This window comes from Oncorhynchus mykiss, chromosome 9 (genome assembly GCF_057628025.1).
Source record: "Oncorhynchus mykiss isolate SJ-2025 chromosome 9, ASM5762802v1, whole genome shotgun sequence".
Taxonomy (NCBI): Eukaryota; Metazoa; Chordata; class Actinopteri; order Salmoniformes; family Salmonidae; genus Oncorhynchus; species Oncorhynchus mykiss.
This window is the reverse complement of record NC_143030.1, coordinates 51,094,581-51,113,297: the sequence shown is the minus strand read 5'-3', so window position 1 is coordinate 51,113,297 and position 18,717 is coordinate 51,094,581. Positions and strand designations below refer to the sequence as shown.

The window sequence follows — 18,717 nt, the reverse complement described above, 5'->3', positions numbered from 1 at the left end:
GCAAGCAGTTCTATTTAAGTCTGTAAAGCTGCAATTTACTGTACATTGCCTTCAAAAAATATTCACACCCCTTGACTTTTTCCACATGTTGTTGTGTTACAAAGTGGGATTCAAATGGATTTTTTGTCAACAACCTACACAAAATACTTTAATGTCAAAGTGGAAGAAAAATTCAAACATTTGTAAAAATAAATATGACAAATAAAACACTCATGTCTTGATAAGATAAGTATTCAACCCCCTGAGTCAATACATGTAAGAATCACCTTTGGCACCGATTACAGCTGTGAGACTTTCTGGGTAAGTCTCTAAGAGCTTTCCACACCTGGACTGTGCAGCATTTTCCCATTTTTCCTTTCAAAATTCTTCAAGCTCTGTCAAATTGGTTGTTGATCATTGCAAGACAACAATTTTCAGGTCTTGACATAGATTTTTCAAGTAGATTTAATTCAAAACTGTAACTCGGCCACGCAGGAACATTCACGGCCTTCTTGATTATCAATTTTCATGCCGTGAAGGAGGTCTTCGTGGGCAATTCTCAGCCTTGTCTCAGGGTAGTAAGCTGGTGGTTTCAAAGATATCCCTCTAGTGGTGTGGGGCTGTGCTTAGGCAAAGTGGGTGGGGTTATATCCTGCCTGGTTGGCCCTGTCCAGGGGTATCTAACGGGGCCACAGTGTCTCCCGACCCCTCCTGTCTCAGCCTCCAGTATTTATGCTGCAATAGTTTATGTGTCGGGGGGCTAGGGTCAGTCTGTTATATCTGGTATAATTCTTCTGTCTTATCCGGTGTCCTATGTGAATTTAAGTATGCTCCCTCTAATTCTCTCTCTCTCCCTCTCCCTAGGGCCATGCCTCAGGACTACCTGGCCTGATGACTCCTTGCTGTCCCCAGTCTACCTGGTCGTGCTGCTGCTCCAGTTTCAACTGTTCTGCCTGTGGCTATGGAACCCTGACCTGGTCACCGGACGTGCTACCTTGTCCCGGAGCTGCCGTTTTCGACTCTCTCTCTACTGCAACTGCTGTCTCAAACTATGAATGCTCGGCTATGAAAAGCCAACTGACATTTACTCTTGAGGTGCTGACCTGTTGCATCCTCTACAACCACTGATTATTATTATTTGACCCTGCTGGTTATCTATGAACGTTTGAACATCTTGGCCATGTACTGTTATAATCTCCACCCGGCACAGCCAGAAGAGGACTGGCCACCCCTCAGAGCCTGGTTGCTCACTAGGTTCCTTCCTAGGTTTCTGCCTTTCTAGGGGAGTTTTTCCTCGACACCGTGCTTCTACATCTGCATTGCTTGCTGTTTGGAGTTTTAGGCTGGGTTTCTGTATAGCACTTTGTGACATTGGCTAATGTAAAAAGGGCTTTATCAATACATTTGATTGATTGATTGATTTGGCCTCGTGTTTTAGGTTATTGTCCTGCTGAAAGGTGAATTGATCTCCCAGTTTCTGGAGGAAAGCAGACTGAACCAGGTTTTCCACTAGGATTTTGCCTGAGTTTAGCTCCATTCCGTTTATTTTTTTAATCTTGAAAAACTCCCCAGTCCTTAACAATTACAAGCATACCCATAACAGGGCTGGCACGAAAAAGAATCCGTTGATCGGGCCTTTGATTTCCATAGGCGGGCACGTTTTTTCAAAGAACTGCAAAGCTGCTGGGTTTTTCACGCTCAACAGTTTCCCGTGTGTGTCAAGAATGGCCCACCATCCAAAGGACATCCAGCCAACTTGACACAACAGTGGGAAGCATTAGAGTCAACATTAGTCAGAATCCCTGTTGAGCATTTTTGATACCTTGTAGAGTCCATGCCCTGGCGAATTGAGGCTGTTCTGAGGGCAAAATGGGAGAGGGGGGTGTAACTCATTATTAGGAAGGTGTTTTGCATATACAGTTGAAGTTGGAAGTTTACATACACCTTAGCCAAATACATTTAAACTCAGTTTTTCACAATTCCTGACATTTAATCTAAGTAAAAATTCCCTGTTTTAGGTCAGTTAGGATCACCACTTTATTTTAAGAATGTGAAATGTCAGAATAATAGTAGAACGAATGCTTTTTTTCAGCTTTTGTTTCCGTCATCACATTCCTAGTGGGTCGAAGTTTACATACACTCAATTAGTATTCGGTAGCATTGCCTTTAATTGCTTAACTTGGGTTAAACATTTCAGGAAGCCTTCCACAAGCTTCCCACAATAAGTTGGTTGAATTTTGGCCCATTCCTCCTGACAGAGCTGGTGTAACTGAGTCAGGTTTGTAGGTCTCCTTGCTCCCAAACGCTTTTTCAGGTCTGCCCACAAATGTTCTATAGGATTGAGGTCAGGGCTTTGTGATGGCCACTCCAATACCTTGACTTTGTTGTCCTTAAGCCACTTTGCCACAATTTTGGAAATATGCTTGGGGTCATTGTCCATTTGGAAGACCCATTTGCTACCAAGCTTTAACTTCCTGACTGATGTCTTGAGATGTTGCTTCAATATATCCACATCCTTTTACTGCCTCATGATGTCATCTATTTTGTGAAGTGCACCAGTCCCTCCTGCAGGAAAGCACCCCCACAACATGATGCTGCCACCCCTGTGCTTCACGGTTGGGATGGTGTTCTTCGGCTTGCAAGAATCCCCCCTTTTCCTCCAAACATAACGATGGTCATTATGGCCAAACAGTTCTATTTTTATTTCCTCAGACCAGAGGACATTTCTCCAAAAAGTACCATTTTTGTCCCCATGTGCAATTGCAAACCGTAGTCTCACTTTTTTATGGCGGTTTTGGAGCAGTGGCTTCTTCCTTGCTGAGCAGCCATTCAGGTTATGTCGATATAGGACTTGTTTTACTGTGGATATACTTTTGTACCGGTTTCCTCCAGCATCTTCACAAGGTCCTTTGCTGTTGTTCTGGGATTGATTTGCACTTTTCGCACTAAAGTACGTTAATCTCTAGGAGACAGAATGTGTCTCCTTCCTGAGCGCTATGACGGTTGCGTGGTCCCATGGTGTTTATACTTGCATACTATTGTTTGTACAGATGAACGTGGTACCTTCAGGCGTTTGGAAATTGCTCCCAAGGATGAAGCATAGTTGTGGAGGTTTACACTTTTTTTCTGAGGTCTTGGCTGATTTCTTTTGATTTTCCCATGATGTCAAGCAAAGAGGCACTGAGTTTGAAGGTGGGCCTTGAAATACATCCACAGGTACACCTCCAATTGACTCAAATGATGTCAATTAGCCTATCTGAAGCACCTAAAGCCATGACATTAGTCTATGTAAACTTCTGACCCACTGGAATTGTGATACAGGAAATTATAAGTGAAATATTCTGTCTGTAAACAATTGTTGGAAAAATGACTAGTGTCATGCACAAAGTAGATGTCCTAACCGACTTGCCAAAACTATAGTTTGTTAAAACAAGTTTTAATGACTCCAACATAAGTGTATGTAAACTTCCGACATCAACTGTACGTAAAAAAATTCTACGTAGAGTGTCCCGCACATGCGCAAGCCCTCTTTGACCATTAGCTGTCGGGAAGAGAGGTCCAGTAAAAGTCAGATCCGCAGCAGCTCTGTAAATTATAAAGTCAATCTCAATGTGACTTGGATTTAAAAAGAATAGCGCAGAGACTGATGCTAAAAAATATGTTTACACCAATCCAATGCTTTTAAACTTTAGTAGTACAAAAATAATCAAGTTGGCTCCTGAGTGGCGCAGCGGTCTAAGGCACTGCATCATTGCATCTCAGTGCTAGAGGCGTCACTACAGACTCTGGTTTGATTCCAGGCTGTATCACAACCGGCCGTGATTGGGAGTTACATAGGGCGGCGCACAATTGGCCCAGCGTTGTCCGGGTTAGGGTTTGGCCGTCATTGTAAATAAGAATTTGTTCTTAACTGACTTGCCTAGTTAAATAAATAGTTAAAAAATTCCCTGTTAGCTTGTGATAGCTAGCGATACACAAGCTAGGCCTATTTGAAACGTTGCCATCTCCTGGATGCATTTACCTGCCAGATTCAGTAGCTTCAAAACCTCCCAAAAGCTTGAAAACCCAATTCAATTTTTGGTTAAAGTTAAAGATGCCACTAGAGATTCTGGGTTCGAGTCCAGGCTCTGTCGCAGCCAGCCCGCGACCGGTAGACACATGGGTCAGCCCACAATTGGCCCAGCGTCATTTGGGTTAGGGGAGGGTTTGGCCGGCAGGGATGTCCTTGTCCCATCGTGCACTAGTGACTCCTGTGGCGGGCCGGGCGCAGTGCACGCTGACACGGTCACCAGGTGTACGGTGTTTGCTCTGACACATTGGTGCGTTTGGCTTCCGGGTTAAGTGGGCATTGTGTCAAGAACCAGTGTGGCTTGGTTGGGTTGTGTTTCGGGGGACGCGCGGCTCTCGACCTTCGCCTCTCCCGAGTCCGTACAGTTGTAGCAGCAATGAGACAAGACTGTAACTACTAATTGGATACCACTAAATTGGGGAGAAAAAGGGGGTAAAAAAAAGGTAAATATGCATTATGCAGAAATCGATCCACCATTTCCTGGTTGCTCAAATTAAAATAGTGCGCCTAACTTCAGTATATGCAACAAAACAAGCATTATACTATGCCATCACACTTCTGACACCAGTGTAGCGAACAGCAACATTGCGGGTCGCCCAAAAAGTTACATATTGCAGCTTAAAGAAAAAATAAACGTAATACATCATTTTTTTTGTTAGTTTGAGTCAAAGATAATAGTTGCAGATTAGTTTTCGTGTTTCAAACCGGTTTGTTAATTATTTTATTTAAATTGACAAAAAAAAAATTCCTGACAAGTTTTTGTTTCAGTATTCATTTACTATAAAAACCTTGGTTAGGAGACATAGGTTCGAGACCGGCAGGGGCAGTTGCCCTGTTACCGTTTGCTATGCCATCCCATCCCACTTCTGACACCGGTGTAGCAAACAGCAACATTGCGGGTCTCCTTGTGTATTGTGGTGAAATACTTGACTAAATCATTATTGTAGTATCCCAGGAATGCTATATCCACTGCCCTTGGACTGTATGCTCTCTAACATTAATTATTAAACAATTCCATAATAAACAAAAGTCACCTCGCTACCATTACTAGTGGAAAAAAATCAAGTGCCAATGTAACAAGTTTTGGGCGTGTGATAAGATCAAGAAGTCATGTATCGAAAAATGCTCTTTTTGAGTAATGTTTGCCATTGACACCTGATGAACATTAGATCAATGCTTTGTGCGTCGTTTCGCATTATAACCAAGTTAAAATAAAAACCACTGCAGTTGGATTCAAATTAGCCTACTTTTAAAAATGTCCAGCCTTCGGACAGCTTGGCAACAGCAGCTACGTACAGCACCCAGAAGCGAACAAAGCGACCCGGAAGCGCTGAACCAATTGGAGGCAGGCAGAAAGAATACCTATCTTTAATAATAAAGCAAGACAAAATCTGCAATCGGGACATCAGGTCTGTGTGCAATTCATGGAATTTGTTTGTAAATGTGCATTTCTGGAAGTTAATAAACCCCAAATGTATGCATTATGCAGATAATATCATTTTATGCCCCTCGATTCGTTAAAAAGTTGGAATGTAAAAAATACCAAAGTGAACGCATTTTGGAAAAGATTGGCATAACGTCTTTTAGAATATATTTCTGTCAGCGTGCGGTTGTAACATTGTGACCTTTACGCATTGATGATATTTTATAAAAGCATTTCAGCGCAAAGCTCGAGCATCTTACCTATTTGCGTGCTATTTGCAGGGCATGGTCTGTTTAGGAAGTGTCCCGTTTTTTAAGAGGTGGGGAGGCCGGGCTATTCAAACCTGCAATTCGTCGTAAACATTGATTCATGTTTTTGACGTAAACACACATTTGTGTTAAGCGGCCTCCTTTTAGGAGAAAATGAGATGCTCCTAATTTTGGGGTCTGCAGAATATGGCGTCCCGCCTTATAAAAATAAGTCAGGCTGCCATTTTTGTTTCTCTTTTGTCTGAAAATGTTTTAATAAATGTGTCTGAGAATGTTTCTGTGTGGCATCGTATCGGATTGTCGCATCGCCAAATGTGACTGAATTTCAGAGCTGTCGAGGGGCACACGTGCTATCAAAAGTCTAGACTACCAAAGGAAACATGAAATGCTGCCTAAATGAATTATAACTGGAAGGGGACGTAACTAATATTTTACAGGAAATATATTTTGTAAAGAATAAAACGTTGACATTGAGCCTATTCTGATTTCCGTAGACCAACAATGTGTGCTAAACTGTCTAGGCATAAAACCTCTGGCATAAACCTTTGGGAATGGGATAAAGAATATTGAAGGTAGGCCTATCGAAAATGACTGACAGGTGTGATCGTATTCAGTGAAAGTTTGGATGTTTGATTGCATTCTTGTAATGTCTTTTGAGGCCTGTGATTGACTGCAGTTTGAGCTGAACATACTAGGTTTTTATACAATAATTATGAACATTTATTATTGTGACTCTGTGAATTGTGCTATTTGTTCTGTTAATTACCCAAATCCGAATGCGACAAAGTTACTCTATTGTATAATACTTCATTATTGGCATATCATATATTTTTTCTAAGTATTCATGTAATATAGTAGAAAGAATATAATAACTTAAGTTATTAGGTAATAAACTCATGATAACAGCCCTATTCACGCAGTCACAATCTAATTTCATAAACCATATGGTACAAAACTGGTCTCTTTGTCTTGAGAGGTAGAGACCTGAGTCTGCCTCCCATTAAGGCTATTGTACTTTCCCCCCACTCTACTACTTCTGCTCTGTGCAAAGGAAAATAGGAGGGATGCTCAAAAACAAAACAGTCACATGAAACATCAGTACACCTGTCCATTTTATTCTTAGTTTCAATCTAATACATTTAATAACCTCCCAATACATGGGATAATGCTTTGTAGATAATGGTATTTGGAAAATGATAAAATACCGCAATAAAACGTGCGTTTCCATCGCAGGATGGCTGAGCCTCGGTTCAACAACCCCTACTTCTGGCCTCCGCCTCCCTCCATGCCTGGCCAGGTAAGGACATCTTAATTTTTTATGTCCTTCCATCTAGGCTGACATGGTTATGCATACTCAGCTCATTATTTTCTCAGTTAAAAGTATTTAAATCTAGGTAAATGCCCATCAGAAGAGGTTAACAACTAAGGTATTAAACAGAAACAAAAGTATGACTATAATGGGATCATCTTTAGCTTGATGGTTGATACAATGGAGCTGTTTTCTGTTGAACATGACCGGTTAACCCTTTCAGCTGGATAACCTGGTGCTCATCAACAAGATCAAGGAGCAGCTGATGGCTGAGAAGATCCGACCCCTGCACCTGCCACCCAACTCAGCCCCCTCCCAGCAAACCCTGCTGGTGGCTTCCTCCCCCTCGGAGGGGGGGCAGCAGCAGCATGGCATGCCCATGCCCAAGCACCAGCAGGGGCAGCACCACCCTCAGGGCTTGGTCCAGCAGCCCGACATCGCCCTGCACGCCCGCCCAGCCTCCAGCTCTGTGCCAGGTAGGTACTGTAACAGTGTTTGCTGTCTGCTCACCACACTGGCGTGCACACTGGAGACACCACCTGGCTCTGGTCATACTTAAAGACCAATATTCTGTTCAATGGTCTCAATCTCAATAGTCTGAAGTGCCTTCCCCTTCGCATCTCCTCTCCGTCATCTGCATTGATTAGGAAAGCACAGATGAAAGTCATATGGTGGATGCCTACCAGTGTAGTTCTTTCATATCGGTGCAGAGGATTGAAAGTAAGTCAAAAATGTAGCGTAAATGCAGCCATAGATTTAGACATTTTTAATCATCCCCGTTGTATTATGGAGCGTTGTAAGATCTCAGGATGGATGTTGAGTATAAATATGTGCTATTTATAAAGTGATTTTCTCATTTGTCCCTCAGTTAGATCAGTTAACTTTATTACCTTCAATGTCGATGATGCAGACGTGAATATGGATGACAAGTCAGCAGTGAAGGCCAAAGGACTGTGGGATGAGTGGCACATGCGACAGATCGTAGAGCAGCCCTCTAGAGTTAACCATCGGTCAGGTAATAACCACACCACCTTTCTCATTGGAAACATACAATCGTCAATGAAAACATTCAAAAGCTGTGTAGTTCATAAGGGTTAGACAAGAGCCAAATGCATTTCAGTGTGCCTCTTAAGTTCTGACACCTTCCCTAATTAGTTTGTGTCAAAGCTCAGTCTCTCAGCAAGCTAAATCGCTAACCTTTTGCATGGCTTATCATTTGTAAGTCTTCATGTGCCCATACACAGGTCTGGCCCGGCCGGACGGCCACAGCACTTCCGAGGCCCTCACGCCCACCACACCCACCTCCAGCAGCCAGAATCGACTGGGAGGGGCCCCATCGGTCAACATCATCTCCGGGCTGGCCAGTGGGCCTGGCATGGAGCAGATGAAGAGCGGGGGCCTGGCCGGACTCCTCGGCCCTCCACCCAAGACACCCCGCGGGAGGAAGAAGATCAAAGCGGAGAGCGGAGGGCCTCTTCTGGTGGTGCCCTACCCCATCATGGCCTCTGGCGCAGACCAGGGCTGCATCACCTTCCCTGCCAAAGAGGGCAAAACATACAGGTATGGGCAATGTTTGTAAAACGGATTCAATTTAGCTTAGTTTCAAGTGTACATAATAATTCTTATTTCTTCAATAAGCACCCATTTCAGTGGTTGTAGACCTAGAGAAATTTTAGTCACATGCACATATCGGTAACGGTGTTATTGGTAACACAGTGTTATACATAAGACATTCATAACACCCTCAAAGATTGGTCATGGCACCTTTTTGAGTGTTGCAGTATCATTCATAACACAACCTTCATCCATGACATATGATATGACCCAGTCCCATTTGTATGTATCCCTCCACTCAGATGCAAAGTGTGTCCGCTTACCTTCTTGTCCAAGTCGGAGATGCAGATCCACTCCAAGTCCCACACGGAGGCCAAACCCCACAAGTGTCCCCACTGCTCCAAGTCCTTTGCCAACGCGTCCTACCTGGCCCAGCACCTCCGCATTCACCTGGGCATCAAGCCTTACCACTGCTCCTACTGCGAGAACTCCTTCCGTCAGCTCTCGCACCTGCAGCAGCACACCAGGTCATTTGAGTTCACCTTCATGGAATAGGAAGGAATAGGAAAAAAAGTAATCCACCAAAATCCACACCATATTAAAATGTGTTTGTGGCTTCACAATGGCAATGACAACATTAATTAAAAACATATTTTAAACAGGAACACTCCATGTATTGCTGGAATGTACAGTAGCCTTGAACTGCATTGTTGGATAAGGGCTTGTAAGTAAGCATTTCATCGTAAGGTTGTACCTGTTGTATTTGGCACATGTGACAAATAACATTTGATTTGCATCAGTGACCCTGACATTGGGCAGCACTGAGAAATGTATGATTATGTATCCATTGTTTTATAACTCTTTATTATTTTTTTTACACCATATTCTTTTACATTGTCATTATATGTCCTGTCATAATTGCTAAATAAAACATAATATTTCAGTCCATTCTCTCTCCAACATGCATCTATTTTCCTCTGCATGTGTCTTAGAATCCACACTGGTGACAGACCCTATAAATGCGCGGCCCCTGGATGTGAAAAGGCCTTTACCCAGCTCTCTAACCTACAGGTCAGTATTACATCACAGCAGGATTACTTACTTATGTTCTACAGTCCATCTCTCAGTGCTGAATGGCCCCGAGTCTATTGATAATATTAAAGGTGCTACATAGTAAAATTCTAATTGAATGGCATACTGCAGAAGTGAAGGTATAAGATTCCATGAGAGAAAAATATGGTCTACTCAACCATACAATAATTACTTTGCTCTGAATGATAGTTATCCTCTAATGAGTGACTGAGTTGTGCTTATCTCTTCTATTTCTCTCTCGCTCTGCCCACCCCCTCCCCTCCTCTCGCTCTCTCTCTGCCCACCCCTCCCCTTCTCTCTCTCTCTATGTAGTCTCACCAGAGGCAGCACAACAAGGACAAGCCGTACAAATGTCCCAACTGCTACCGTGCCTACTCAGATTCAGCATCGTTACAGATCCACCTGTCTACGCACGCCATCAAAAACGCTAAGGCCTACTGCTGCAGTATGTGTGGCCGGGCATACACCTCAGTGAGTATCCTATCCCTCTGTTCAGTATTAGGCGTTAGTAGTAGTGTAAGCAAATCCAATGCATTGCTATAGTCCTGGTCAGTTATAGTGTCTGTAAACATTTGCAGAAGCCGCACATAAAACCACAACATAACTAAGTATGAATTAAGCTCACCACATGAAGAAAGAAAGAGGGGTCAAAGATTGTGATTTACAGAATCAGTTGCTTACTGACTTTTATAAAAACCTGCAGGCGATTACTGAATGTTGGGACCAGGGTTGCCAACCTATTCCTGTGTTTAGGCATTTGTGTGGGGAAACCAACAGATTTTGAGTTGTCCATTTTGTGTCTTTGCAGGAAACCTACCTTATGAAGCACATGTCCAAACATACAGTGGTTGAGCACCTAGTGAGTCACCAGTCCCCCCAGAGGACAGAGTCCCCCAGTATCCCAATACGCATCTCCCTCATCTGAGCTCTCCACCCACACAGCAGTACTGTATGTTGTTGTATTCATTTTCTATGTTAGGCTGTAGTTTAGGGACCCTGCATATAAGGTCATCGACACAAGGCCTACATACAGTGCCTTTGGAAAGTATTCAGACCTCTTGACTTTTTCCACATTTTGTTACGTTACAGCCTTATTCTAAAATTGATTTTTAATAGAAATCCTCAGCAATCTACACACAATACCGCATAATGACAAATTGAATACAGGTTTTTTGAATTTGTAGCAATTAAATAAAAACAGAAATAGTCTATTTACATAAGTATTCAAACCTTTTACTATTTTTATTTATTTTATTTAACCTTTATTTAACCAGGAAGGGCACATTCAGATTAAAATCTCTTTTTCAAGAGCGCCCTGGCCAAGATAGGCAGCACCAAGTCATTACAAAAAAATTACAGACAGACAACATGAAAAACTACAAGTAATCTAGTAAAAACCATTGAATTCACAAGAGTATTAAACAGCAAATTAAAAACATTGACAGGTCAGGGAATCAGCCTCAAAATCCTTCATCAGTGATTTAAAAACACCATTCGGGACAAGTTCTTCCAGTTTAAAAGTATTTTGTAAGGTGTTCCAAGACGATGGCGCAGAGTACATAAAAGCCCTTTTGCCAAATTCAGTTCGGACATTTGGAACAGTGAGCAGGATAAAGTCCAGCGAACGAAGAGAGTACCCACCACATTTCTGAACAATAAAAATGCACAAATAAAAAGGTAGTAAACCCAAAATGGCTTTGTAAATAAAAGTATACCAGTGACTGAGCCTACGAGTGACTAGAGAAGGCCAGCCAACCCTGGTATACAAAGTGCAGAGGTGCGTAAGGGTTTTGCAGTTTAAAATAAATCTCAAAGTGCCATGGTAAAGAGTGTCAATTGATCTCAAACACTGAGCGGAAGCATTCATATATAAAATATCTGTGATAAAATGCTGGGTTCGTTGTCTGATCAGGCGCAAGACACAGGTTTGAGAAAACACAAAAGTATTTACTCAAAATATTAAAAAACGGAATATCTCCAACAAGGGAACATAAAGTCTAGAGAAAACCCTCCAACACACACGGTAACACAAAACAATCACGGACAAAACAGAAAGGTAGACGAGAGGGTAAATAAGGAACATAATAAGGGAGTAGAAATCAGGTGTGCGTAATCAAGACAAAACAAAAGGAAAAAGGAAACATAAATCGGTGATGACTAGAAAGCCGGTGACGTCGACCGCCGAACGAACAAGGAGAGGAGCCGACCTCAGCCGAAGTCGTGACAATATCCCCATAGTCTAGTAAAGGCATAAATGTAGCTGATACTAGCCTCCTTCTGGCTTCAAAAGAAAAACAGGCCTTATTCCTAAAATAAAATCCCAATTTCAGCTTCAATTTTTTTGTAAGTTGTTGAATATATTACTCAAAGTAATTTATGGTAGAATGTCCAGACGGAAGCCACTCCTCAGTAAAAAGCACACGAAGGCCTGCTAGGAGTTTGCCAAAAGGCACCTAAAGATTCTCAGACCATGAGAAACAATATTCTCTGGTCTGATAAAACCAAGATTGGACTTTTGGCCTGAAAGCCAAGCGTCACATCAGGAGGAAACCTGGCACCATCCCTACGGTGAAGCATGGTGGTGGCAGCATCATGCTATGGGGATGTTTTTCAGCGGCAGGGACTGGGAGATTAGTCAGAATCTAGGCAAAGATGAACAGAGCAAAGTATAGAGAAATCCCGGATGAAAACCTGCACCAGAGCGCTCAGGACCTCAGACTTGGGCGAAGGTTCACCTTCCAACAGGAGAATGACCCTAAGCACACAGCCAAGACAACGCAGGACAAGTCTCAATGTCCTTGAGTGGCCCATCCAAAGCCCGGACATCTCTTGACCTGATAATATCTGTGCAGAAACACTCCCCATCCAACCTGACAGAGCTTGAGAGGATCTGTAAAGAAGAATGGGAGAAACTCCTCAAATACAGGTGTGCCAAGCTTGTAGCGTCATACCCAAGAAGACTTGATGCTGTAATCACTGCCATAGGTGCTTCAACAAAGTACTGAGTAAAGGGTCTGAATACTTATGTAAATGTGACCTTTCTGTTTTTTTGCAAAAATGTCTAAAAACCAGTTTTTGCTTTGTCTTTATGGGGTATTGTGTGTAGATTGGTGAGGGTAAAAAACAATTTAATCAATTTTAGAATAAGGCTGTAACGTAACAAAATGTGGAAAAAGTCAAGGGGTCTGAATACTTTCCGAAAACACTGTATGCATTCACATGACACCTGACATTCATTTCCAAACCCCTTGTTCTATTTTGACACAGATTGGGTCGGTTAAATGAAAACAAACACATTCTTTGCAAAAATGTATGTCAATGGAAACAAATGTCGGATAATGTCTCGCGTCGAATAAAACTGAGCACTTACAAAGGCGTTTTGAAAACAGTGATATATAGTACCAGTCAAAAGTTTAGACACACCTACTCAGCATTTTTTTTCTTTATTTTTACTATTTTCTACATTGTAGAATAAATAGTGAAGACATCAAAACTATGAAATAACACATATGGGAACATGTAGTAATGAAAAATGTTTTAAACAAATCAACATATATTTTAGATTCTTCTAAGTAGCCACCCTTTGCCTTGATGACAGCTTTGAACACTCCTGGCACTCTCTCAACCAGCTTCATGAGGAATGCTTTTCCAACAGTCTTGAAAGAGTTCCCACATATGCTGAGCACTTCTTGGCTGATTTTTCTTCACTTTGCGGTCCAACTCATCCCAAACCATCTCAGTTGGGTTGAAGTCAGGTGATTGTGGAGGCCAGGTTATCTGATGCAGCACTCCATCAATCTCCTTCTTGGTCAAATAGCCCTTACACAGCCTGGAGGTGTGTTTTGGGTAATTGTCCTGTTGAAAAAAATATATAAAAAAAATTAGTCCCAGTAAGCACAAACCAGATGGGATGGCGAATCACTGCAGAATGCTGTGGTAGCCATGCTGGTTAAATGTGCCTTGTATTCTAAATAAATCACAGACTGTGTCACCAGCAAAGCACCATCACACCACCTCCTCCATGCTTCATGGTGGGAACCACACGTGCGGAGATCATCCGTTCACCTACTCTGCGTTTCACAAATATATGGCGGTTGAAACCAAAAATCTCAAATTTGGACTCATCAGACCAAAGGACAGATTTCCACCGGTTTAATGTCCATTGCTCATGTTTCTTGGTCCAAGTAAGTCTCTTCTTATTGATGTCCTTTAGTAGTGGTTTCTTTGCAGCAATTCGACCATGAAGGCCCAATTCATGCAGTCGTCTCTGAACAGTTGATGTTGAGATGTGTCTGTTACTTGAACTCTGTGAAGCATTTATTTGGGCTGCAATCTGAGGTGCTGCTACTCTAATGAACGTATCCTCTGCAGCAGAGGTAACTCTAGGTCTTCCTTTCCTGTGGCGGTCCTCATGATAGCCAGTTTCATCATAGCGCTTGATGGCTTTTGCAACTGCACTTCAATACGAAATGTTACGTATTGACTGACCTTCATGTCTTAAGTAATGTCGTTTCTCTTTGCTTATTTGAGCTGTTTTTGCCATAATATGGACTTGGTCTTTTACCAAATAGGGCTATCTCCTATATACCACCCCTACCATGTCACAACACAAGCTCAGCTCATTCGCATTAAGAACTTAAGAATTCCCCAAATGAACTTTTAACAAGACACCCCTGTTAATTGAAATGCATTCCAGGTTAAGCTGGTTGAGAGAATGCCAAGAGTGTGCAAAGCTGTCATTAAGGCAAAGGGTGGCTACTTTGAAGAATCTCAAATATAAAATACAGTGCCTTGCGAAAGTATTCGGCCCCCTTGAACTTTGCGACCTTTTGCCACATTTCAGGCTTCAAACATAAAGATATAAAAGTGTATTATTTTGTGAAGAATCAACAACAAGTGGGACACAATCATGAAGTGGAACGACATTTATTGGATATTTCAAACTTTTTTAACAAATCAAAAACTGAAAAATTATTCAGCCCCTTTACTTTCAGTGCAGCAAACTCTCTCCAGAAGTTCAGTGAGGATCTCTGAATGATCCAATGTTGACCTAAATGACTAATGATGATAAATACAATCCACCTGTGTGTAATCAAGTCTCCGTATAAATGCACCTGCACTGTGATAGTCTCAGAGGTCCGTTAAAAGCGCAGAGAGCATAATGAAGAACAAGGAACACACCAGGCAGGTCCGAGATACTGTTGTGAAGAAGTTTAAAGCCGGATTTGGATACAAAAAGATTTCCCAAGCTTTAAACATCCAAAGGAGCACTGTTCAAGCGATAATATTGAAATGGAAGGAGTATCAGACCACTGCAAATCTACCAAGACCTGGCCGTCCCTCTAAACTTTCAGCTCATACAAGGAGAAGACTGATCAGAGATGCAGCCAAGAGGCCGATGATCACTCTGGATGAACTGCAGAGATCTACAGCTGAGGTGGGAGACTATGTCCATAGGACAAGAATCAGTCGTATATTGCACAAATCTGGCCTTTATGGAAGAGTGGCAAGAAGAAAGCCATTTCTTAAAGATATCCATAAAAAGTGTTGTTTAAAGTTTGCCACAAGCCACCTGGGAGACACACCAAACATGTGGAAGAAGGTGCTCTGGTCAGATGAAACCAAAATTGAACTCTTTGGCAACAATGCAAGACGTTATGTTTGGCGTAAAAGCAACACAGCTCATCACCTTGAACACACCATCCCCACTGTCAAACATGGTGGTGGCAGCATCATGGTTTGGGCCTGCTTTTCTTCAGCAGGGACAGGGAAGATGGTTAAAATTGATGGGAAGATGGATGGAGCCAAATACAGGACCATTCTGGAAGAAAACCTGATGGAGTCTGCAAAAGACCTGAGACTGGGACGGAGATTTGTCTTCCAACAAGACAATGATCCAAAACATAAAGCAAAATCTACAATGGAATGGTTCAAAAATAAACATATCCAGGTGTTAGAATGGCCAAGTCAAAGACCAGACCTGAATCCAATTGAGAATCTGTGGAAAGAACTGAAAACTGCTGTTCACAAATGCTCTCCATCCAACCTCACTGAGCTCGAGCTGTTTTGCAAGGAGGAATGGGAAAAAAATTCAGTCTCTCGATGTGCAAAACTGATAGAGACATACCCCAAGTGACTTACAGCTGTAATCGCAGCAAAAGGTGGCGCTACAAAGTATTAACTTAAGGGGGCTGAATAATTTTGCACGCCCAATTTTTCAGTTTTTGATTTGTTAAAAATGTTTGAAATATCCAATAAATGTCGTTCCACATCATGATTGTGTCCCACTTGTTGTTGATTCTTCACAAAAAAATACAGTTTTATATCTTTATGTTTGAAGCCTGAAATGTGGCAAAAGGTCGCAAAGTTCAAGGGGGCCGAATACTTTTGCAAGGCACTGTATATTTAGATGTATTTTTTGGTTACATGATTCCATGTGTTCATCGTTTTGATGTCTTCACTAGTATTCTACAATGTAGAAAATAGTAAAAATAAAGAAAAACCCTTGAATGAGTAGTTGTGTCCAAACATTTGACTGGTACTGTATATATTCCATTAAATGGATTTCCAAAATGTGCCAGACAATATTTGCCCTTATACGGAAAATAAATAGATTTGAAAAAATCTGGGTGTGTTCTGGTGACATCCAAAGAGCATCTTAAAGGGTCAATATGCAGTTGCTACATACATTCCTGGACGTATAAAGGTATTCTATGTCCCCATTGATTCTTGAAGAATATAACTTATAAATGCTTCATAAGTTTAGGTCAACTTTCATACCGCATCAGAACCCAAAATATAAGCTTGTTTTACACCAATGTTTGTAAACAAGGTAAATGTAAACAAACACTGTATACCCTTAAAACAATGGTTAAAATTATCCTTTTGATATCATGGGTGGTCAGTCGTTGCATCTATAGCCCGGTCTATGAATTTGAGTGGTTACATTTCTCCAGCCCCATCCCTCAACTTTTTACCGAAACAGTGGCGGCGAAAACATTTTGTTATTGTTTCAACTGCGGATTGTCCCTTTAAAGCACTTTCAGGCTTTGTGGTTTTGACTCCAAATGTTTCCATCTTTTCCAATGGAAATGCAAAAGCATTGCTTGAGGCAGCTAAGAGTATTGACTGTGTCTAATCGAAAGTCTGTTTTTTTTTTTTTGTTATATTTTTGTTCAATGCAAGTATACAGGGTCAAACTATAAAAGTGGCATATAAGCAGAAACCAATTGGAACAATGTGGACCATTCGTTTGTCAGGTTGTTTCTCTCAGAGGAATGATGAAACAAACTAAAGTGCACCAAAATGTAAAAACGGAAGGAATGTTTGTTTTGTCCAGATCATTTCAATCATTGTTTATGGTTAATCGAATCAAGATCATATGGGTTATATGACCAGACACTAATTCAATCAACTGAACTGTTCAAATCAACAGAACATTTCACCGGTTATCCTTGCGGCCAGGTAGCACAGATGGTAGCTTTGCACCTATGTGAGCCAAGTCAAGATTCATTAGGAAAGCAAGCTAACATTAGCTAGTGTGCCAGCTTTACGGTATTGCTTGGCACGGCCCTCAATAGGCATACGCAGAGCTATCGCGATGAGTATTACAACTGTCATTTACAGTCATGCCAGCTTTTGTCAAGTAACTTCCAATGGTTCTCCTAATACAAGCACCTGTTAGCTAGGGTGCTAATAACAGAGAGTAATGCTTTTGTCACTATAGTTCTATAATAAGTCACAACAGCTGATGATGGCTCTCATGATTGTGACCGAGTCAGGCAGGCCTTGACAAGGGGGCATCAAGTTAAGTGTTGCCACGTTGGTAACGTTGTTAGGTCTATGTTACTTGAGTAGAACATTTCTACTCCAAATATAGAGAAATATATAGCGAGCATACATTTATTGGAGGTTAAGTATTTTGGTATTTATGTTGACTTCTAGTTTGTTATACTCTCACTTGTGTCACATTAGACTTCAAAATCTTATCAAGTCAACTTAAAGCTATTGCCCATCAATAGAAAGTCAGTCAATAAAACAGTTTAAACATGACAATAGTATTTGAAAGTGGACCAAAAAGTGAAGCAATATTAACCCCTAAGCCCACTACATTCAGGATAGATTAATCTTTTTCAACAGGTTTACATTTAATTACTGTAAAGTATAGTCAGTATGAATTTGTTCAAAGGTGCATACCATATATAACTTCATATGAACTGGCAGTGTTACTGCAAGTGTTTCTTTCATCATGGTATACACAGTATTGTTTGTTGTATTTTTACTGTAATTTTACCATCTGGTTGCTCAGGATGGTACTAGTAGCTTGTATTCTTCCAAGTTGCTTAAGAAAAGGTGCTAAGGCTAGATGTTTATTTGAGATGGAGCTGAGAATATTGTGAAATACATTTATAGTATGTAAAAAAATAAATACAAAAAAAAAACTATAATTCAAGCCACTGGCCTGGAAACAAACATTTATGCCAACAGACCCTGCCTCTTCAATTTTAGTCTCTTCTGAGAAAAATTATAGGGAAATGTACATGTTGCTGTATTGTAATGATCCTCATTCTTGTACCATTTTCATAAACTGTTGTTTTGGGTTAGAGTTTTGTACAGGTATGTTTATGTATGAACTTATTGTAATGATTTTAGTCTATCCGAATATTGATAATTTGTTATTAATATTAATGTTTTCAGTTTACGTATAAGCCTTAACTATTTTATCATTGAACAACCATTTTATTTCCATATTCTGTATTGTGTTCTTCAGTATTCAGTCTAGTAAACATTTTGATTTTTTCCGCATGGAATATCCAAACTGTAATCTGTATATTAATGAACTGTTAACCCATATTCTCTATGAAAAGATATGTGTAGATTTATTACACCTCTTTCTTTGTGATTTCATATAAAGTTTAGACAACTTAATATGCACACAAGACTGAGAAGTAAAACTAATATCAATGTTTTAAAAAAACTTTATCTTTACCTTGTTTAATAAACAGACAGTTAAACAAAAAAA

The 18,717-nt window shown here is 41.0% G+C and overlaps 2 protein-coding genes across 15 annotated transcripts in view; one reads left to right on the top strand and one right to left on the bottom strand.

Moving 5' to 3' along the window:
* LOC110532217 (tumor necrosis factor receptor superfamily member 25) overlaps positions 1-5,900 on the bottom strand; it is a 17,785-nt gene extending 11,885 nt beyond the window's left edge. Inside the window, exon 1 of the mRNA XM_021615923.3 lies at positions 5,732-5,900. The gene's annotated coding sequence lies outside the window, so the exon portion shown is untranslated. The remainder of the gene's footprint in view (positions 1-5,731) is intronic.
* LOC110532215 (zinc finger protein 362-like) lies at positions 5,089-18,717 on the top strand. 14 transcript variants are annotated; one of them, XM_021615918.3, is made up of 9 exons: positions 5,089-5,457; positions 6,974-7,037; positions 7,273-7,525; positions 7,918-8,064; positions 8,294-8,609; positions 8,906-9,130; positions 9,596-9,674; positions 10,008-10,166; positions 10,504-18,717. In XM_021615918.3, exons 2-9 carry the CDS (start codon positions 6,975-6,977, stop codon positions 10,618-10,620), a joined length of 1,359 nt encoding a protein of 452 aa, XP_021471593.2. In that variant the 5' UTR covers positions 5,089-5,457; position 6,974; the 3' UTR covers positions 10,621-18,717. The 14 variants fall into 14 exon arrangements, with proteins under 14 accessions (XP_021471593.2, XP_021471596.2, XP_021471595.2 ...); XM_021615921.3 differs by having other exon boundaries at positions 5,098-5,457; positions 7,960-8,064; XM_021615920.3 differs by having other exon boundaries at positions 5,098-5,457; positions 7,960-8,064; positions 8,273-8,609.

What these genes read in the sequence shown, in the direction of transcription:
- LOC110532215 (XM_021615916.3), top strand. Translation starts at nt 6,975, where the DNA reads ATGGCTGAGCCTCGGTTCAACAACCCCTACTTCTGGCCTCCGCCTCCC. An exon ending in AAAGAGGGCAAAACATACAG is followed by an intron (nt 8,610 to 8,905) that starts GTATGGGCAATG and finishes CCCTCCACTCAG; the next exon opens with ATGCAAAGTGTGTCCGCTTA. An exon ending in GTGGCCGGGCATACACCTCA is followed by an intron (nt 10,167 to 10,503) that starts GTGAGTATCCTA and finishes GTGTCTTTGCAG; the next exon opens with GAAACCTACCTTATGAAGCA.